This window comes from Lineus longissimus, chromosome 3 (assembly GCF_910592395.1).
Source record: "Lineus longissimus chromosome 3, tnLinLong1.2, whole genome shotgun sequence".
NCBI lineage: Eukaryota > Metazoa > Nemertea > Pilidiophora > Heteronemertea > Lineidae > Lineus > Lineus longissimus.
The window spans coordinates 15172326-15196400 of NC_088310.1; the positions used below are offsets into that span (position 1 = coordinate 15172326).

Here is a 24075-nt window from a genome sequence, read left to right on the forward strand (position 1 = left end):
ATCAAACTATAGTTATTGAAAGAGCAGTTTTGCGCTGATATGCTTAAACACAGCTGGAACAAAGGCAGTTGTGTTAGTCATCAAACTCAAGGTACTGAAGAGTGGATGTATAGAAGAACCCCTCAACTACTTCAATCATTGCAGTTCAAATAAAACCTTCACAACTGTCATCCACCCTAGGGGCCAAATTCATGTGTAACTTCTCCCTAATTAGTTTCAAGTCCTATTCATATTCTGTGAAGATTTACATGAAGGACCTGAATCTGTCAATTCAGTAGTTAAAGGCTGTTTTAAGCTAAACGCTCTTCATAAATTTGGCCCCATTTGACTAAGCTTGATTCCATCTAGCCAATCCACGTCTCCCTATATACCATTAACATACTTTCTGTTACATTCATATACTTCTTGTTCCATACTCTTGTCATTTATCTCATTCCTTGCTATTCAATTCCACTATCGTGGATGTGGATGGAATACTACTTGAAGTAATCTCAAATAACACACAATTAGCTCGGAATATAACGATAACATGAAATATAATATGATCTGATAACTCAAAATACAGTCGGCAATTTCTCCTTCCACACCGCGCAGGTTCCTCCTGACCTCGTGTTATGTTCAGACACCTAAACAAAATATCAAATTCACTCGTCACCGCATAAACAGTTGTTGTGGTAAACGTTTTTAGTTCGTCTTGGGCTTGTATCTTACATTGTAATTGTCATCCTTTTCTATTATTTGTATTATCAAAAGTTTAAATTGTAATATTGTGCTCGAAATTGTGAATGTTCTTGGCTGGAAATTCCGCGTCCTGCAGGCGAGATGCGCGACAAAAGTACCAGAATCATGATTGACGATGTGACGTCACAAGTCAATACTAATTAGGTAATGTGAATTGGGCGCATCAACACACCTTAAATTCCTCTAAGAATTTACCCAAAACATCCATAATAAAACCATAAAACCAGAATGCACAAAGCATGAATTAGAAAGAGTCCGAAGTTGTGTCGTCTCAAACACAAGAAAACGATTGTCTCTTCCAATGAACTTACAATGCGAAGTGTCTCTGTGGCTAGATTTCTAAATCGAAATACAAATGGAAACCATTTGCAGAGCGTGAATTGTCATTTTCCTGAATATGATGGATGTAGTGTCTTAATTACTATTAGTAACGGTGCGAAACGCGAATAACTAAACAAATATACTGTAACTGAAGATTGTTTTACGTACCGATATGACTAATTGCGAATAACGTTTACTACAGTCATGCTGGTAGTTGTGGTTCTGAATTAACGCTGCAACGCGATTTAGTCCTGGGCTTCAACAAGCATTACCAGTTTTTGAACTGGTCACTGGTTGGTTGCCCTGGCTGTACAAATCTCGACATTACGTACTTTGCCAAATACTCCAACTTGAATCTTCGCCAGAAAACTGCAGATATCTGTGCAGCTTGTTTCCATCGTCTGGTAGGATAATCCTTTACTTCAATTTGTAGCAGCGTATTACTATCTGTCTTTGACGTAAGCAGCACGTAGGACTGATTGGCTGCAAGTCATCAGCTGATCCTTTGACTGCCGTGAGGGGACGACTATTGATGATATGTTCCGCTTCTGCGGAAGCTGTCTGTAGAGTTTAGTCTGTCATGCACCAGGCCTTTAAGAATCCCATAAAGGCATTTCCTGGTTGTCCTGATCATCCTCTCCCACATGCCACCTTGATGGCTTGCTGTCGGTGTGTTTAATTTCCATTCAATCCCCAAATCCGCCAATCTTTTTTCCATGATATCTGTATTCAACTTCTTGATATTGGTCCGAATTTCGATATTTGACCCTGCCAGGTTGCTTCTATTGTCTGAGATAATTTTAGCGACATGTCCTCTCATTGCGGCAAAGCGCTTGATAGCCATGATGCATGCGTCTGTTGTGAGTGAGTGAGCAATTTCGAGGTGTACTGCTCTGCTTGCTGGACAACTGTAAATAACGCCATATCTCTTCTCTTGGTGCTTCTTGACTTTGATGTACAATGGACCGAAATAGTCCATGCCTGCCTTCGAAAATGGTGGTTGATCTGTCTCTACCCTGTCAGCAGGAAGTTCTCCCATCTGCTGTTCGATGACACATCCTCTGTACTTGCGGCAGACGACACATTTATGATTGATGCTCTTTACTGCCCATGTTGCTCTGACGATCCAATAGTTCCTTTGTAACTCAGCAATAACTTGGTTTCTCCTTGCATGTCCTAAATGGATGTGGATTTCTCTGATCAGACTCTGTACAACTGGCGACTAGCCTGGAAGTACTGTTGGTGCCTTTGCGTTATGAGGCAATGACAATTTATCCAATCTGCCCTGTATCCTCAGTAGTCCATCATCTCCAATTGCTATGTTCAGGTTTCTGAGCGGACTATTCCTCTCAAACGACTGTTTGCCTTTCAACTTCTTGATTTCGTCTGCGTAATAGTCCTGCTGCAGGACTCTAAAGATTGCTAATTAAGCCTCCTGTTCCTGTTGCAATCTTGGCCTTTTTAGCAGGATACTGCGGTGTCTGGCGTCCGTCGTCGTCGTCTGTCGTTAACTTTTGACAAATAGTGGCACGTTTCTTAACCGTTTGACCCAGAAAGTTTATACTTGGTGTGTGGGTACCCCTAGGCAAGACCTTCCTTCAGAATGAAAATCAGCGCAATTTGACAGCTGGTCTGCCATATAGGGGACGGTCTTTGAAAACCTATTTTTGTCATTTTGAAGCTGATGGTTGAAGCTAGAGCGATGAAAATGTTATGTTGGGTGTATCTAATAAAGGTACATCACATATCACACAGGTTTTTGTTTTGACCTTTATTTCAAGGTCACAGAGGTCAAACTCTAAAAAATTTTTGATGGTGGCACTTTTCTTTACTATTGGTCATAGACTCGCTAAATTTAATATGTAGACACCTATTATGCATCTCTACATGCTGACACAGATTTAGGTCAGTGTGACCTACAGTTCAGTTATAAGTAGGTCAAGGTTAAAAAAGCCCATTTGCTTTATTCCAGCAGATTGAAGTTTGAAATGAAGTTTTAGAGGTCTGCATGATAAAGAGGTTTCGACATCAAATATATTAGTAACGTTTTACATCACTAGTTGGCGGTATTGGGCAAAAATGTTAGTTGGCACATTGCCAGCAGTTTTGAATTTCGCAGTTCGAGGCAATCAGTCGGTATCCCAGATGCGCAGTGTTGTTCTGCGCTGCTGGAGCTGCATACTACAAGTATGGACGACAGCCATTTTATAAGTTTGAAGCGAGACAAACAAGGAATTAAATCACCTTCAATCAATGGTATAAGTTGATCATCCGCTCTTCAGACCAGGTGGTATGTGTTGATTACATTCTTGTGATTGTTTTTAAAATATTAGTTAGTTCTCATTGCCGATAGTTTCAGAAAATTTTGACTATGATTGAAAGGTAAAATGACAAACTTGTCGGATTGGCCTTCGGTTTGGAATGGGGAATATTGGTCAATGCAAAGCGCAGTTGTGTTCAAGCTGCCCTGCCAATACGGGTGGCGTAATAATACTGCTAAAGAACAATAAAATGAATTGTAGCAGTGTGTGTCAAAATTATGTGATGTCCATTCCATTTGATGATCCCGAAGTTTCGAGAATACGCCAAAATGGCGGATGCCGTCATCGGAGATTAGCGTCAAGCCGGAACCTTTCGTTACACTTTGTGCTTTTAAACTCATGTTAACGGCTTATATTGACCCAGACGCTACTCATTGGGTAAACATCCACTAAAAATAGTTGCTTTAACTTTTGTTAACGTGTCACGAGTGCTCATATTGTCTCAAAAATGAATACAAACTGCTACCTAGTTACTCACTAACTCAGTACATCATAATCTATAGGCCTACTGTGCATTCCTTGCTTCAATTATTCTTGTATCGTATTTTTCAACATTTCTCTCCAATCGCAAGCCGAGGATAAATACTCCTTTCAAGATTGCGTAATCACCCGCAATTCCACATTTGAAATTTCGGCCAATGACAGCAGGTTTTTAAAAATGTAAATGTGCTGTTTATTTTCAATAGTCACCGAATAGCTAAGACACATGTAAACTCATTTTAATTGGCCAGAAAACATCTCTCAGCTTCTCCCACAAATAACGATTCCCTTATTCTAACGTCAGTAACATGTGCACGCGGAAAACAATATGACCAACTCCACTTTTCAAGACAAACCACACCATCCCAAAACTATTGCATGATTAACCAATAACAATGACAAGTTCTTCCTCAAACTCTCCCTTTCAAATTGACAGGTGAGCACAATGGGCCCGGTCATTTCAATTCAGCTGCGACCTTTGATCTTGTCTGAACGATTGGACCTCCTGCAGCCTTTGTCTTCACTCCTCTCATTGTGACAGCAAACGATATGATGAATCCCCATGTGAACATCCTCTCAAGTACTGATATTGTAGAAGTCACACTCCCTTCTACAGTGGTCTTCCCGACCTTGACCTCCGGATCCTCATTCTCTTCCTGTTCTGTTTGCTGGCTAATGTCAAACTTCGGGTATGCCACTTTACCAATGCGTACGAATTCTGGACCATGACACCAAATATCTGTCCTTCTGCCTTGGATATCCGTCCCCCTGGAGGAGATATCAGCCGGATTGCAATGGTCTGGAACGAATCCCCACTGATTTGTCTCTGTTAATCTCTGTATTACTGCAACTCTGTTTGCCACGAAAATCTTAAAATTCTTCGTAGAATTGAAATTATATCCAAGGACAATCTGGCTGTGCATCCATTATTTCTTCTCTTGGATGTCTCCTTTCAATTCCTTTGAAAGGTGTACCATCCCCCTGGCTGCTGTTACTGCGGCTGTTAATTCCAACCTTGGAATACTTAGTGCCTTTATTAGAGCCACTCTAGAATGTGCATAGATCAAGTTGACTCTCACTTGGCCATGCTTGTCCTCTTCTCTGAGATATGCAGCTGCTCAATATGCTACCAAACTAGCGTCGCTAAAGACATGCCGCTGCCTATTTATGACTTCTCCTATTATATGATTCGTGCAACGATCAAAAGTGGTGACGTCAATATTCCCTAGCTCTCGCTTAAGGTCCTTCCATCGGGGTAGCAAATCAATAGGCAGTGGAGTGTCCCACTCCAAGCTCCTTTTCACCATCTCCTGGAGGATCATCTTTACTTTGAGTACAACTGGCGATACCAATTCGAATGGGTCGAATATTTAGCAGACTAGGCCCAACGCTCCTCTCCTAGTATTTGGTTCACTCAGGTCTGGCTTCCTGTAGCTGACTCTATCCTCTTTGGGATTCAACTTCATTCCTAGAGCTGTTTCGGTTTCCTTTCCCGGTAGGCCTTGACTCAGGTTTACTGTCGGTTTGACCTCTGCAGATTCAGGGAGAGATTTCAGAACCTCCGGATCCGAACTGTTCCATCCTACTAACTGAAAACCACCTCTTTGCCTCAGCTCCATTAATCCTACTGCCACCTCCTTTACTTTCTCAGGCGTGTCCTGTGAGTCGATGTTGTCATCTACGTATGATGATTGCGTCGCTGCTTTAATGAAGTCCTGACTGAAATCTGCTGCATTATCTTCTGCGTTTTGCATCAATGCATAGTTGCTAACTCCTGGACTACTTGTAGAACCGAACATGTGTACAGCTAACCTCATGTCCTTGACTTTCCTGTCCCGATACCACAGGAATCTGTACAAATGCCGGTCCTCTTCCTTTACTTGTATCTGGTAGAACATCTTCTTGATATAATCTGAAGTGATGCCTATTTTCCCTTGCCGAAATCATAGTAAAACGCCGTCATGGTGTCTCTGAGATCAGATAACCAGCTAGAAGATTGTCATGACCGGGTGTCCCCAATGTGAACTGCGCAGTTCTCCGACATTCAGCAACAAGATTTGCGCACTGTTTTACTGCACGTCTACAGAGCTTATACATTATGTACTGTGTTGGGTATCAGATTCGAACACAACTTAGCAAGTCATCAAATTTTACCAAAACGAAACCTCTCCCAACTCAACCTTGGCACTTTTTAGAGGTCTCACTAGCCAGTGGTGATCAGGTCAACATTGGTCCCCCCTAAAAAAAAAGTTCTTCAATCTCAGGCGATTACCATGGATACAGATAAGCCTATCATATCGCTATTGCTGCATGTTCAAATGTCGGTGTCCTGGGTATTTTGTGAAGAGGTAGCTCTGACGATTATTTGAGGAAAATATCAGCTTCTTCTGTGCACGTCCGCAGTGACCAGGCCTCGCATGCTATTTATAGCTCAATCGGATGTTGACATGAACTGGTTCCTGTCAGAGTGCACATGTTCTCAAGGTGAGACTTCGCGGTCAGAATGCTCAAAGAAAAGCCGCAACGGCACCCTATTTTGGTATCAAAATTTAAAATTGTTATTATTTGGCTTTCTCAAGGTGATAAGTAGAAGTTTATAAAAATATTATTTCACCATCCATGTTAATTGTCAAGTTATAAGGCGGCAAGGTGAAATTTTCAAAATGTTCAGCGATGTACAGGGTGTCTCATGTATTGTGCTGCCCCCATGTTCTCATGACTGAATTACTTGATAACAATGAAAGCTGGCCAGATGTATTCTAGAAGCGACAAGCTATTCAGAAATGTATAGGTTTATGTGTGAGAGTGATATACTGCAAGGTCGACAGCCACTTGAACAGGGGTATGCATGAAATGACGTCGCGCCATTTGTGGAGCTAGGTAGGCCCGGCCATTGCACTGGCTAGTGAGACCATAAGCCCGTCCTCAACAATGATAGGTATTTACTAATCGACCTTGGAAATTCGGACTTTGGAGCATGTTTTTATGGTGTTTACCACATCATGCCCGCCAAGCACGTTCGCAAACAAAAATCCGGCTATCATATTTTATATGTCGTATGTCAGTCAGTTTGAAGGTGGCCTCGATCATCATACACTGATGTGGACCTCTAACACAATTGATACTGTTGTTGCTCATGGCCATGAATTTCATCATGAAATAATTTCACACTCTGGATCTGAGCCACACTACTTGGCCCATTTTGAACTGCCCGAGTCATTGGAAGTTTCATCTTCACGGTTGTCACCCTTCTGTGCTTCATTGTCCCCATCATCGACACAACTGGGCATCTCAGGATGGGCATGTCCAATGTCCATGGCAGATGATCATTTAAAGGACCCTCATTACCGTGGGGGTCCTTCTCAATAATGATGCACTCTGTGCATCATAAAAGAAATAACAACAGCAACCCCTCTTCTTCGGTCCCTTCTTTTTTCGTAAAATATTCCCTATCTTGTTAGTCACTTGTTTTTGATGATATTCTTATGGTACTTACTCCAAGCAACGATACATCCCATGTCATACCGACTTTGGTTTGACCTATATACTATACATGTACAATGTTTCTTAACCTGGATGAATTCCAAAGCACCAAATATCTATACGGTGAGCACAATGGCCCCTGGCCGTTTCATTGAAGCTAATAGTTGTACGTAGAGTGACGAAATTTTTATGGTAGGTGTATCAAATAAGGTTGAAAGACATATCATCCGGGTTTTTGATTTGACCTGCAGAGTGGTCGAGACGGGTGGAAGAACTCAACAAGTCGGGAGTCGATTTCTTATCTTTGTTAACACCATAACATGGGGTTTTCTAAAATAGTACATACATGTGTCACATTCAGAAACAGTACATCATAACCATACTTGTAGTATACAAATGTCCTCAAATTTGTCTTCCCTACAACATGGTCTTACACAGAGAACTAGAACCTACATCTTACTGTCACACAGATCATTGAAAACAGTCCTAAATATTCTCACAAACTTGGTACATGACAGAATGATATTGGTACTGTAAAATCGCTGGGAGACGTTGCTCCTGTACACAGAGTGCATTCTCAATGCATAGATGTATGCATCGCACGAGGCGCGCACTCATAAGACATCGGACAATCAAACCTCGAGTTTGATGTACACCTTTAACTATTCTGAATGACAGTGGGCTAGGGTTTCTATACATATTTTGCTTTTACCTGAATCTTGAAAACTCCCGATTCAAACCATAAAGGGTTACAGAAACCCACAAAAAAGAGGGACGAAGTCCGCGAAGACCTTCCCTGACATATCAAAATGGCTGAAGCGAATGTGACGTCATTGCAACTCACGGACGCGCGCATGCAAGTAAGTTATCGAGGGAACATGTCAAAATTTGACGATAGGCAAATAACGCTGGGAAAATAGGCGCAATATTCAAAACACAGAGGTCAAAGTTCACTAAATCACTGATAAGTGGCACTTTTCGTTTCTATTTGAGCTAGAAGGTTCTAAACTTGTGAGGACATGTATCTTGGGACCCTACCCCAAAAATTTGTCCCACTCAGCCTTCAAATATTATGAAACTTGAAAATTAAACAAAGTCGGATTGCAACCAAATTTCATTTGATTGTATATCAATGTACTCTCTACAACATCCCTGATTTTCAGTCAAATCCATCGGCCAATATGGCCGCCAGGTGGCCATCATGAAAATCCAACAAAGTCCTATCACTCCGATTGACTAAACTGTTGAACAAATGTCAACCAATTTCCATGTGACATGTACACTCTTCAATAACCCTGAAATTCAGTCAACTTTATAACTAAAATGCTATACTTAGATGGTACCGGTAATTTTCTTTGGTGCCATTGAGCCAAAAGAATAATATTATTCAATGGAATCAAAACTGGTGAAACTAGCTAGAAACTGTTTTCCCCATATCCACCTGCAAATAACATGCATTACATTACCCGAGGTAAGCACATGGTCCCCGGACCATTTCATTCGAATGATATGGTATGATGTCGCCCTGGCACGTGACTCCAACATAACCTTCATCCTGTTCTTGGAAGCCGCCAGAATGGTTGGTTACGACACTTTGCTTGAGGAGAATAACTGAGCTGGTGCACCTTAGGGTGACTCAGTTCAAGCGTATAGTAGAGTTTTGTGTTTCCTTGGGGTGGCATGCTTAGCTCTTGTGATCCCTTGACCGTATGTATATTCACCGTCAGTTGACCGATCGCAGCTGAATCCCATACCCATTTTGTATTTGCACCAAAGCATTTAAACCCAATCGGCATCATATAGGCTGTTTTGAAGATGTAATCAATTGTATTTTCTGTTACCCTCGTTGATAAAAGTTTGTATTTGGGAAGTGACCAAACCAGTCGATTCGGCTCAGCGCTCCTGGGTTTTGACTTGTATTGCCCTTGTCCGATTCTAAGGACAGGTTGATGGGAACAAAATGTTTTGGGTGATTAGCCCAGTGTTATCTAATTTTTTTCTATTTTCCAATGGAGAAATAACACGATTCTGAAAAATGCCATCTGATAAGAATAATTGTGAGCACTGTGTCAACGTCTTGTGTCATCGAACTGTCATCAACCTGTTCTGATCTTCAGAATGTACTGGGCCATTCCAAATGCCCCATTTTGGCTTACCATAGGGGAGTCTATATAATAAGGCTTTAGCGAGCATTACTATCTTGGAGGCATGTGCGTAATTAAAGTCCTGCACAAAGATTTCATAAAGACTTGGTAGTTATTAGTATGGTCAAGGGCATCACAAGCATGCCCTGCTATAATGAAAAGAAGAACAATACAATTGTTCTTTCTTTGTTATGTTCAATGGACAAGTGCATAATCTAGTGCCGTCAGTGATATAAAACATGCTCGCGTGGCACCTTAAAACCACTATTACCATTATTTTTGATGCAGTCGCTAGTTGAGGGAGGTAACAAGGTTAAGACTGCATGGGAAAAAAATTTGTGATATCTATTTGGTTGTTACTCATTCTTTTAACTTATGCATAATATATGCGACTTAAGGGATGTCCATTGTGAATGGACTGTGTGGTGATAACAATACATCAAGCAATTCACAGCTACTTCTTGTTATATTTTGTAGTTGATGAAGCAAATGAGTTCTACGGATACTCCTCTTGGTACTGTTGCCATGCTACAGGAGAAACAAAGGCAGGAGAAGATGCCATATCTTGTACTGAGTGGCGGAGGAAAAACAATGACATCGTAAGTAGACTTCCTCAGTGTTGTTGATAGCCTTTTGTAAAAAGTCTTTGCAGAGGTAACTGTATACGCAAGTATTTTTTGTGAAGAACCATTGCCCTGAAATCAGCAAAACCCCTTTATAACACTTTGTGAAATATTATCAGGTTTGGTAAAGCTGTGGCTGTAGGGGCCGGATTGGTTCAGAGAAGTTTGCAAAAAGTAAAGATACTAAAAAAGAACATTGCAGATTAACAACACTGCCTGATTTTTGACACCTTACAGTGGTTTTAGTACCATTTTGTTATAATAATCACACGAAGGAACACATGAACAAGGGAAGTAAAACTGATATATGATTAATAAGCAGTGTAGTATAGCCCTAGTGCACTATTTCTTGGGCTGTTTTTCAATGTGGGTTGTTATCTCTGTTATCTCTGTTCCAAAAAAGCAGGGGGATATTGCTTTACCGTCCATCCGCCTGGTAATGATATATCCTCCTTGACGAATTGATGTATCAACCTGACACATAGATGTGTGTTTGGCTCTCCTCTAATGTGAACAACGCCCATAGAAATTTGATTCAACTCTGTCTCTTGCCACCAGGGAGCAATATATGAAAACACAAAAAGTGAGATATCTTGCTTATTATTGGCTCACCGTAGGGGAGTCTATACAATACCGCTGTGTCGTCGTCAATAAAAAAATGTTGGTATGTTCTCCTAGCAATGGTACATCACATATCACTTCTTTTCCATGATATTTTTGTGCAAGGATACATCGCATATCTTGCAGGTTTTTGATTTGACCTAATTTTCAAGGTCACAGATGTAAAATGGCGTTCAATGGCAATTTGAGTGAAACTATGGCACGTTTCTTAACAGCTAAAGCTATGAACTTGAAATTTGGTACACACGGCTCCCTACGTCATACGACCTCTGACACTGAATTTCAGTTCAATCTGATTCTCGACTTGGCCACCAGGGGCCAAAACTAAAAAAGATAAAACAGATATCTCGCTTATTAGTGAATTGTTTTCGATGCTATTTTTATGGTAGGTACTCCGAGCAAGGATTCATCGCATATCCTATAGGTTTTTGATTTGACCTACTTTTTAAGGTCACAGAGGTCAATTGGCATGAATTGGCTGTTTTGAGTGTAACTTTGGCACGTTTAGCTATGAACTTGAAACTTAGTACACATGATCCAACTTAATACATATGATCCCCTATGTCTGATAACCTCTGACACCGAAATTCAGTTTGATCTGATCCTTGACTTGGCCACCATGGGGCCAAAACTGTAATGGTGAAGAGTGCAATATCTTGCTGATTATGACCGCAAATACCAAAATGGTGGTCTTCCATGTTTTTCCTGTTTTTCTCTCTCTCTCTCTTGTTGGGGGAGGTCACGATTTATGATGGTCTTCGATATTTTTCGTTTTTGGCTCACTGTTAGGGGAGTCTAATATAAAAGCCCTGTGTCCGTCGTCCGTCGTCGTCGTCCATTGTATCCTGTGGCACGTTTCTTGACCGCTAGTGCTATGAACTTGAAACTCTGTACACATGACCCCCTAGGTCAGAGGTACTCTGACACTGAATTTCGGTTCGGTCTGGTTCATGACTTGGCCACCACGGGGCCAAAACTGAAAACATTAAAAGTGTGATATGTCTCTTATTAATGATCCGTTTTCAATAAAAAATTCATGGTAGGTACTCCTAGCATGGATACATCACATATCATATGTGTTTTTGATTTCACCTACTTTTCAGGGTCACAGAGGTCAAATGGCGTAAATTGGCCGTTAGGGTGTAACTATGGCAGGTTTCTAAACTGCAATGACTATTGATCCATGTCAGGTGATCTTAGGGACCGTAGTTCGGTCCAATATCATTCACCACTTGACCACCAGGTAAAAATGTGATTATTCCCTATCTTCTTGCCCGATTGCCACCTATTTGATAGCATGGGTACATCTAACCACCATACAATATTTGTCACAGAGGTTTTAATTTGACCTACTTTTCAAGGTCACAGAGGTCAAATGGCGTAAATTGGCTGTCAGGCTGTAACTATGGCATGTTTCTTAACCGCAATGACTATTGATCACAAATTAAGTACACATGTGCCCCTTGGTCTTGTGATCTCAGGTACCGATGTTTGGTCCGATCTGATTTGCCGTTTGGCCTCCAGGGAGGGGGCCAAACCCAAAATTCTTCAAAATGCTATTATTCCTTAATTACTGTCCGATTTGCACCAATTTTATATCATATGTACATCTAATTTTAGCAACCATTCAATGTGTCACCCAGGTCATTTTTGATTTGACCTACTTTTCAAGGTCACAGAGGTCAAATGTACTGTAAATTGACCATTTTGGGGAAATTGTAATTGCTTGGACCTACATGAAACCTAACAGTACAAGGCACAATACCATGCTCTTCATTCACCTTTCCTCCACATGAGTGAGCACAATGGCCCTTGTCATTTTATCTTCAGGCACTTAGGATTCATGTCTTTTTTCTTTTTTGGTTCTTTGTTTTTGTTGACATTCAGACTAGCTGCTGTTTGGGAACCTGTTGGTCACTTTCGTGCCCTTTTTTGGGCCTGTTGGAACTTTTTTTTCCTAATCATGCAGGATTCTCAGGTTCCTGGGCCTAGTAAGGTACTAAACCCTGTAATAGGCCTACACACATGCCTGGCACTGTCAGGACCTAAATCTTACCAATTAAATTACAAGTAAATTACTAATTAAATTAGCTATTTATTGGTAATGAATTAGTAAGAAAAATCTTAGCAATTAATATTTGAAATGATTTATTGGTCAGATAAATCTAAGTAATCAAACATTTTGTGATTTCTTTGTAATATAAAAATTAGAACAAAAAAATATTAATTTTTTTCTTGGTAGTAAATTACCAATTTATATCCAGTCAAATTTTTTCTTACAAGAATCTTATAAGAATAATCTTACTAAGATTTTAATTCCTAATTTATTGGCAAAAATAATCTCACTAAGATATATCTTACTAATTATTATCTTAATTGAAAATTACTCAGAAATTTCTTAGCTAATAATTTTTTATATAGAACACTTTTATGTCATAGTTACCTACACTTATAAACTGTCACTCAGCGGACTTGCAAGCACAGATGCATCCAAGCATAGTGGTTTGTTGGCGAATTGCACATCACAGTTGATTGTATCCGCATGGAGTAATTAGCTTTTTAGACAAGCTTACTGTTTGACACCAACAACTGAATTCATACTGTGTGTTACTACTTTACATCTTAGCTAATAACATGTAATTCAACTGCGTGCTGTTCTCTTAATTGCTGTTCTGATTTACACTCGGGAAATAAAAACAAATTTAATGTATTAGTTCACTCTACGGGGCTGCAGCGAGAGGTTGGGGGCAGTTGACGTCATCAAAAAAAAAAAAATTTTTACACAGAACAATAGTACATGGTGTTAGTTATAATCTTCACTTTGTTCCGAAGGAATTATGACGTCACGGCCATCCGCGCGTCATCGACTTTTGCGTCATACTTCAGCGTCAATAGAAAGGACGTTACGGAACGTAAGGACAGAACGACTTCAGTAACCATTCGGATCGGACGACAAGTCTTTGAACTCCTCTACCATTTTTGTATATTATATTGAATAACACCCGATTTTCCTTATTATATGAGTTTTCTTATGTTCACTGCAGAACATAGATTGGTAGCAGAGCGTAGTTAATGGAATTCGACGGGAAAATAATGCCGGAATTGGGAAGCGAAGCGGGAGAAGGAGGAGGTGAGTCAACGCAGACGGAGATCACGGCCAGTCTTACAGAGTTGAGGGCCGCAAAAGCGAAGTTTAAAACAGCATTCACTAAAGCGAGACGACACTTAATAGAAACGACAAGAGAAGAGGAGGCGAATCGTGATGACATCCTCGAAGCGAATAGAAAAGTAGACAAAACGCAAGACACGGTGATGCAAACTTTGGAGAAAATCGTCGCCGCATACGAAAAGTTAGGACAACAGGAAAACGTCGAGAGAACGCTGTCCGAGATGGACAAAATGGAATCGGAGTTTAGTGAAACTCAGGCAAGTGTTGAGAGATTTTTTGATACCTTTAGTAGAGTAGGCCCGAATAGGGACAACAGTAGAAATTCCGTCGTGGAGGAGACACGCACGTCGGGGTCTGGTGATGTACATGATGTTCGCCCATCGTTGGGGCACGACATGTGGAGACAATTGAAAACGCGTTGACGTTCCTAAATTTACGGGAAACGTGAAGACATATTCCAATTGGAAAGAAGCATTTACGGCCTGTATTGATAAAGCCCCAGCAACACCTGAGTACAAGTTACTGCAACTTAGAGAGCATCTTTCAGGTGATGCGCTGAAGTTGATTGAACGCCTGGGACACTCACCAGCTGCGTACGAAGCCGCAAAGGAGAGGCTTGAGAGAAAATACGGAGGTGATCGAAGACAGATCAATTTGCAGTTGGAGGAGCTGACAAACTTCCCGCCCTTACGACCAGGAAAGCCTTGGGCTATCAAGCGATTTTCGGACATTTTAGATAACGATGATCAACCTGAAGGAGTCAGGATTGTTCGGGGATTTAGATAGCAAACTGCTCTATTCTGTTATGATGAGAAAGAAGACAGAAGGAATGTTAACAAGTTACCAGCGCTGGGTGCACGAGAACAATTTTGATGAATCGATCTAGGCCCTGAGGAAGTTTGTGTTGAGGGAAGCCGAGTACCGTACCGTCGCATATGAGGCCATTCATGGTGTAGGCGCAGAGAATCAAGAAGCAAAGTCAGATTCAAACGACAGAAACCGACAATCGAACAGATACAGGGAGTCAACAAATAGAGCACACTTCACCGGTACGCCACGCAATAATAACAATAACTGCGAGTTATGCGACCAAACCCACGGCATATGGGCATGCGATGTTTTCAAACGATTGGAGATCAACAAACGTTGGGAAAAGGCTAAACATTTGGCTCTTTGTTACCGATGCCTTGGATGAAACCATTTAGGATCAAAATGCGAGCGGACAAGAAAATGCGGTATTGATGAGTGTAAGGAAACACATCACCGATTGCTCCACGGAAAAAGGACATCGGTTATGCCAGCAAGGAAAGACACTGAGGAGAAAAGAGAAAGAGATCGCAACCACAGCACAGTCACGTTGAAAACTACTGATCAAACGAACGAAGAGAAGTTCATTTCTATGCGGACTGTACCAGTAATCGTAAAAAACGGAAAACGAAGGATAAAAGTGAATGCGATGTTAGACGATTGCAGTACAACGACGTACATAAACGCGGACGTCGCGGCAGAGCTAGGACTACAAGGAGAAATTCAGAAGACAACAGTACAGGTCTTAAACGGCAAAACAGAAACATTTGATTCCATGCCAGTTCAGATAGGTCTTGAGAGTTTGAATCATCGTATCGACATGAACATCATTGCAAAGACAACGAATAACGTGACAGGCGATTTGAAGGCAATCGATTGGAATCAATACGCAGACAGATATGAGCATCTGAGAGACATCGAATTTCCTAAATTCGGCAGAAGAGATACAGTGGATTTGCTGATAGGACAAGATTATCAAGAACTACATCTCTCACTTCGGGATATTCGCGGCAAGACAGAAGATGCGACGATGGCCAGACTACCAAAATTAGGATGGACATGCATTGGTGCAATAGACGGACAGGGGAGCGGCAGACAGTCTACCAACTTCACACGAACGTACTTCACACAGTCACGCCAGATAGTGATGGATGAGATAAATCAAAACCTACGACGATTTTGGGAGGTTGAGGACTACAGAATGAGCGAAAAAGACTTTCAGGTTTTGAAGCCAGAAGAACAAGCCGCAATGGAGACAGTGAAGAATTCATTGACACATGACGGGGAACGATATGAAATCGCCATCCCATGGAAAGATAAGAAGACACGACTACCAGATAACAGAGAGACAGCGCTTGATCGTCTTCGGTCGACGGAGAAAAGACTGGAAAAGAAACCGGAGGTCAAACAGACATACAGCGATACGATTGATCAGTACCTAGGAAAAGGGTACATACGTAAAGTAACGAAAACAGAATCAAAGCCGGGATGTAAACGGTATTTGCCACACTTCCCTGTAGTTCGGATGAATAGAGCGACAACGAAAGTTAGGATCGTATTCGACGCATCAGCTAAGACAAACGGAACATCATTGAATGACAATATTTGCCAAGGACCAAAGCTACAGAGAAACCTGGTGGATGTTTTGCTACGTCTCAGGAGGAACCCCGGGGCATTAGTTTGCGACATCTCGCAGATGTATTTACAGATCGGATTAGCGCCGGAGGATAGGCCTTACCATCGTTTTCTTTGGAGAGGAGAAGACAAAGAAGAGCCCAACGAATACGAATTTAATCGAGTCGTCTTCGGTGTTAACGCGTCACCATTTTTGGCTCAGTTTGTTAGTCAAGAACACGCACGTAAGTACAAGTCGCAGTACCCACTGGCATCAGAGACGGTTCTGAAATCTACGTACATGAATGACTCTATGGACTCAGTACAAGATGACAAAAGCGGCATTGAACTCTACAAACAACTGAACAAGTTGTGGGGTATAGCCGGAATGGACGCACGGAAGTACCTGTCAAATTCACCCAAGGTCTTAGCGGAGATACCTATAGAAGACAGAGCATCGCAGATCAGTCTTGATGGAGGAGAGTTACCATCTGTTAAAACTCTGGGAGTGATGTGGAAAGCAGAGGAAGACATCTTCACGTTCGAGCCAAAACCAGTGGAGGATGACTTCAAGTTGACGAAACGCACTTTTCTCCGCAAAATTGCTGCAGTATTCGATCCACTAGGTTTTATCGCACCATACGTTATGCAGGGACCCATTGTACTACAGAAGGTCTGGGTCGCAGGATACAACTGGGATGACGCCATTCTTGGAGAAGCTGCTGACGATGCCAACAACTGGTTTGAGGGGCTACTACAAGTAGAGAATGTCAAAGTACCCAGATGCCTGAGACTCGAATCAGCTAAGAAAATGATCAACGCACAGCTGCATACGTTTGTGGACGCATCCCAAGACGCTACGGGTGTTGTATTTTTCTGAGGACAGAATATGAAGACCGAACAGTGGCAGTACGACTGGTAGCATCCAAGGGAAAAGTAGCCCCACTGATAGCACTCAGCATCCCTAGACTCGAGTTGATGGCAGCCATAGCGGGACTACGGCTAACGGTCACCGTATCATCAACACTAGAGATATCCATCAAAGAAGTCGTATTCTGGTCTGACAGCATGAACGTCCTGTGGTGGATCAGAGGAAGGAGCCGCAAGTTCAAGCCATTCGTCGCAAATCGAGTCGGAGAAATACAGGGTATAACATCGCCAGAACAATCGAGACACGTGCCGACAGATGTCAACCCTGCCGATCTAGTCTCTGGAGGAATGGGAATAAAAGATCTACTAGCATCCAAGATATGGTGGTCGGGACCTGCCTTTCTACAACAAGGAACAAGTGAATGGCCTGAGAATAAGGTGGACGACCGCAACATAGCGATAGTAGAACTAGAAGTGAAGAAGACAGAGAGAACGCACGTGACCACAAATGAAGACACATCTGAGCAGCCCATCGAGGAAAATAACGTTTTGAGACTGGAACCGTCACATTTCTCTAGCTGGATGCAGTTATGCAGGAGACAAGCCTGGGTTCGGAGATTCATCGACAACTGCAGAAAATTGAATGAAGATCGTCAGATCGGAGAATTGAGCCCAGAGGAAATAGAAAGGTCAGGAGACGTGATCATCTCCAAGGCACAACAAGATACGTTTGCTGAAGAATGCAAAGCATTACGTCGAGGAGGTAAAATTCACAAGACAAGCAAGCTATCGGACCTGAACCCAAGGATCGATGAAAATGGTGTCCTTCGAAGTGACGGACGACTGACCCAAGCGGAATTCCTACCGTTTGAGACGAAATACCCAGTGATACTACCTAGAGGACATCACGTCACAAGATTGATAGTGAGATACTATCACGAGAAGGGACGACACATACAAGGAGTAAACCACACGCTAGCTGAATTATCTAGTCGCTATTGGATAATTTGCGGGCGGTTGGAAATCAGAGAATGCGAGAGACAATGTCCGATGTGTAAAAGACGGAAGAGCAAACCAGGTACACAAATCATGGCACCTCTTCCGAGAAGTAGACTACAATATCAATTACGAGCCTTCATAATGTCTTCCACAGATTTCGGAGGTCCGTATTATACAAAGCAAGGACGTGGAAGAGCGCAGATGCGCCGGTACTTATGTCTATTCACGTGTCAAACAACCCGAGCTGTTCACCTGGAGATGGCATACAGCCTGGATACGGTTTCATTCCTCAATGCATTCAATCGCATGATCAACAGACGTGGCATCGTGAAGGAAATGACATCAGACAATGCAGGAAACTTTGTAAAGGGGAACCGTGAGTTGCGTGAAATCGTTGAGCAGTTCGATCAAGAAAGAATCAATAAAGAAACCTCTACGCTTGGAGTGAGATGGCATTTCAACCCCCCATTAGGACCACACCACGGAGGAGTACACGAGAGCCTAATCAAATCTGCCAAAAGGGCAATTCAAGCAGTTCTTGGGAAGGCCGACATAACAGACGAAGAACTGATGACAGCTTTCATTGGGGTCGAGGCTCTATTGAACTCAAGACCTCTGACGTACCAGTCAGCAGATCCGACAGACAACATTCCGTTGACGCCAAATCACTTCCTCCATGGACAGTTAGGAGGGCAATTCGCACCAGAGGCGGTAGACGTCGTGCAGTACAATCCAACGAAACGGTGGAGAGTAGTACAACAATTGATCAAGCAAGTTTGGGAACGGTGGATGAAAGAATTCATCCCAGAATTAAATCGGCGGAAGAAATGGAGAAAGGAAGAACCAGATATGGACGTAGGAGACGTTGTACTGGTCGTGGATAGTAGCACAACGCGCGGAAACTGGAAAATGGGACGAATCACCGAAGTCTTCAGGTTTAGTGACAACGTAAATCAAATTCAGAACATTTTTGGACTTTTCAAACTGGACAATGTGAACCGTATAGAAACGACAACATGAAAAAAACGAACTATTATCGTGTAAATACGTTTTGTTTCAAGAATTTTGAACACTAAAATGATGAAGAACTATGTCTTATCATGGGAAGGGGTTATGTTCCGAAGGAATTATGACGTCACGGCCATCCGCGCGTCATCGACTTTTGCGTCATACTTCAGCGTCAATAGAAAGGACGTTACGGAACGTAAGGACAGAACGACTTCAGTAACCATTCGGATCGGACGACAAGTCTTTGAACTCCTCTACCATTTCTGTATATTATATTGAATAACACCCGATTTTCCTTATTATATGAGTTTTCTTATGTTCACTGCGGAACACACTTGACTTGTATTTGAATAAATAACTTACACGAGAATACAGGGATTAGTTCACTTTTATATAAAGTTTTCCATGAAGTTAATGCGGCTCAACCAGTGTGCTTTAAGATGGTATGATACTGTATATGTTAATTGTTGACAGCATTTCTGGAGGCAGATGAACTGTCCCTTTAATGACAAACAAGTTCCCTCTCAGATTAGCATTCTTAGAGGAGACTACTTGATTACACTATGGATGTATGAGCTTGCCAACTGTTCAATATAGATAATTAACACCGTGCAGCAGGGTTGTGTATAAAGCCTAGGGCTACATGTCTTGTGTAGGCCTTTATACAGGGTGTATCAGAAAAAATTAGACTGTCGAAAAAATCATCATAAAATTAACATAGGGAGGAGTTTCGAAAAAACTGGCTACACCCCTTTGTAGAGGGTGTGATTTTGCATCGAATTATACCAGTGTCATCGTTAACACTTTACGTTACAATGAGCATGGACAGTTTGAATTTTGAAAAATTAAAGTCCTTTGCGCACGGGAATGTGAGGGTTAAAATTGGATGTGTCAAAGTGAATGAAAAGTTTAGATGGAGTTTTACTCGCGTGCCAAAGCGTTTTTGAAATAATTAACCCTTTCACCCTCTAATCCTTAAACAAAAATATCTCATTTCTGAGTGTAGATCTTCATCAAGGGGTCAAGAAACCTAAACTGTTTTACATGTACTGACTGTTAGGTTTACATGAATGTAAGCGTACACCGTCATTGTTCGGTTGAGGAAGATCACTTAAAAGAAAAAATAACCTAATTGTACAGTAGCCCATTGGCATTTTTAACAAAGCATTCACAATGTACATGTACATGTAAATGTACAATGAATTAAATTGTCAGATTACACAATTCTCCTTACAAAGTTCTCGTACTTTCTGGAATTTCCTGTTATGGTGCAATGGGACAATCAAAAGTTCCTTAGTCCTCCACGTGGGCACCGTTTCTTTGAACGCAGATTTGTGCCCTTCGCAACATGTGCACGCCTTATCACCGCTCCGTCTTCCCTAAAGATCTCAACTTCGGCTGTGATCCTTCTCTCAAGATCATCCAGGTTGGCAGGGGGTGTGACATAAACCTTTGATTTAAGGTGGCCCCACAGGAAGTAGTCGAGTGGTGTAAGGTCGGGAGACCGCGGAGGCCATTCCACTGGTCTGTTCAACGCAACAACTCTGTCCCCAAACAGTTCTGTCAGCCGCTCGGTAACAACCCTCCGTCTGTGGGGTGGCGTGCCATCCTGCGCCCACCAAGCGCGCCGGAATTCGATGGCATTCCTTCCTTGTGGCCTAAACCTGCGCATTCTGTTGATAGCGGGAACCACACGTTCATTGATCATTTGGAGGTAGTCCTCGCCATTCAGGTTTTGGCGAAAGAAGAAAGGTCCGACGATGGCTCCATTGCCGTCTAAGCCAATCCAGACCGTTACCTTGTGCCGGGCGTCATTGCGCTCGTATGCAAAATCAAGTGGCTGCTCTCCCCTCGGGCGATATTCCCTTACGGCTGTTCACAAAAGCATTCATGGCGAAGCCAGACTCATCTCCGATGATAAAGTCATCGAGGAAACGTTGCCACTGTCCAAGCAACCACTGGCCGAATCGTAGGCGACGTGCCAAATCGCCGGGAAGAAGTTGATGCCTCTTAATCATTTGGTACGGGTGGAATCGCAGGTCAATGCGCGTGATACGATTGAATGTGGTTGACGACATGCCAAGACCGTTCCTTCTGCAGCTGATGGTCTCCTCTCTCTCTTGTCCGACATGGTGTTCGTCGAGGAGGGTCCTCACTGCTTCAATGTTGGCTGGAGTACGTTCCGTCCTTCGTCGGCCCAACCTCCCTTTGTTGAGATTGTGGCTGGTTCAAGAAGTACGGTACTTAATTGACGTTGTTGAAGACAGTGGCACGACTTGGAACTCTCACATTTGGAAATTGACGTTGGAACCGCTCAAGAACAGCAGGGACACTTTTGGTTTGGAGATATTCAGTAACCAGAAAAGACCTCTGATGAGGGGTGTACTGTGGCCTGACCATTTTGCATCCATACCACTGGACACAAGCCAAACAGTGAGGACAAAATGCACAGGTGCTCACAGATTTATGGCTAGGAATTACGTTATGCCTATTATCTAACCAACATAAGGTAGCTATTTGAAGAAAATATGAAATTGACATGATAGGACTTATGGTTATTATGGTCACGACCACTTCACGACCACCATGCTTTGGCATGCGAGTAAAACTCCATCCAAGGAGGATACCGCGGTGACGTCATATCACGTGATCCCGACCCATATTAGTGATCGCTTTGGCCAATCAGATTCAGTCTACTGACAGCACCAGTACTGAACACATCTCCACGTCTCACTGTCTGGTGCGCTTTTGTACACAAAAACACCAATAGACATGAAATATTGCAATACCTAGTATGGATTCTTCCTGTGTAAAATAAAATTTACAGAGCAGATTAACTTCCACGAATAAAAAAGACGTTTGGCGTGGCCAAAGTGCGGAAATAATGTATCCGCTAAAATACACTACGAAATACACTAGGCAATGCGCTACGCAATATACAGTAGAGATGCAGTTGAGTTTGTTATTGTTTTGACTTAGAAGCCCGCCCATATCATAATATATTCATGTATTCATGAAGTATGAACTCATTTCTGTCCCATACAACTCTAAGAACAGTCAATTTCTCCTTAAATCATCACCGAAACCGCGATATCCGCAGTAAGATTTCGTTCTAGTGTCCGAAAATGCATGATCTTACAGGGGCGCTAACTCGACAAATAGAGGGGATCTATGGGGATCTATGCGAGTTTTAGGTATAACAGGTCTCGAACTTGTAAAATCTGTAAACATGCCTCCAAATCCCATTATGATAATGAAGAGATTGCCCCATATCTGGGAGACTGTTTTGAAACCATCGCTAATTTTGGAAGATCGGTGCCCGGCTATTTGGTTTAAAAAACCCTATTTTTCCCCATCAAAACAGCACTTTTCATTATTCAAATGATAGCTTATTGTCTGAAGACTTATTTCATAGCAGAAAAGTACTAATAACTCTGATTTGATGCGAAAAATCTAACTTTTTTGATGACTTGATTTTCCCTTGGCCGTGGATCGAGTTTGTTTACAATATGCAGCGCCATCTTGGAAAAGCCGTGACGTCACCGCGGTATCCTCCTTGAACTCCATCTAAATTTTTCATTCACTTTGACACATCCAATTTTAACCCTCACATTCCCGTGCGCAAAGGACTTTAATTTTTCAAAATTCAAATTGTCCATGCTCATTGTAACGTAAAGTGTTAACGGATGCCCATTTGCACCAAACCCACAACATACCAGCACCCACACAATCCTATTTTTATACCTCGAACAGCCCGCGCCACGGGTATATGCTAGTACTTCTGTTCTGTCCCTTTAATGACAAATCAATTCCTTTCCCCGGCAGACTAGCATTCTTAGATGAGACTTCTTAATTCGTAATTGTTTTGACAGGCATAAATTACTTTAATAAGTTATGTATGAAGCTCACCAAATGTGACTCCGCAAGTGCGTTTGAAAACAGTATGATACTGTATTTAATTACTTGTTGACAACATTTTATTAGCCGGGGGTACTGTCCCTTCAATGACAAGCCAGTTTCAATCCCTCTCAGGCTAGCATTGTTGGAGGATACTTCCTAACTACGCCATTGATGTATCAACTCGCCTTTGTATTCACACCAGCCTTTCATTCTATTGAGCCTACCCATTCAATGCTCCAAGGCTAGTCCAGGCCTTGGATATTTGTAAATTTCCATGCGATCAATGTATTCAGTGTGTGGTCTAGTTGTATGGAACACTAATTGACAACTGTCTTTTTGTTGAGAATGTCATATTGAGCTTATCCTAATTGGCACGTATGGTATAGTATATAAATAAACATACACATGTAGATAGTAGAGCCTTTATAATAAAATAAAAATAAAATATAATGTACACTACATATTTATGATATTTATTTTACCAATTTATTACCAAGATTTTACTCAATGAAAAAATTAGTAAGATAGAGACTACCAATTTCTTGTCAAGAAAATTATTATCAATTACATTCTTGCTTGTTTCTTGCCAATAATAATCTTTGTAATATCTTGTAAGATTTTAATAAATTATTTATTTCCGATTGGAAAGGCGACCACCAATCTCATTATTTCTGGGTTACCACCCTTTATAACGCAGCTTCATCAATTTGGAACAGTAACCAATAACCTTCGTTACATCCCTCCTGGTACTAGGCAAAAGGGCCTAAGTCACATTGAGTCTTTTCGTAGACAAACTAGGATAAGTCTGGATCCTGGGGCAGAGCTGCCGTATACTCTGATGATTCGGTGTGGTCCCGACATATTCTAGGTCTACGTGTCAACCGATAACAATCTACGGTGCGATTTGTGTAAGAAAATCGGCAATCCTTCACGTCAGTGTCGTTCAAAAGCAAATCCAACTTCTGTGGCTCCTC

At 41.9% G+C, this 24075-nt stretch overlaps 1 protein-coding gene across 2 annotated transcripts in view; it reads left to right on the forward strand.

Annotated features, from left to right (window-relative positions):
• Positions 1-24075, forward strand: part of LOC135485752 (U4/U6.U5 tri-snRNP-associated protein 1-like) — a 344022-nt gene that overhangs the window by 277917 nt on the left and 42030 nt on the right. For both annotated transcript variants that reach the window (XM_064768148.1, XM_064768149.1), the window contains exon 19: positions 9968-10089. In XM_064768148.1, coding sequence (XP_064624218.1) covers positions 9968-10089 — 122 coding nt within the window. The remainder of the gene's footprint in view (positions 1-9967; positions 10090-24075) is intronic.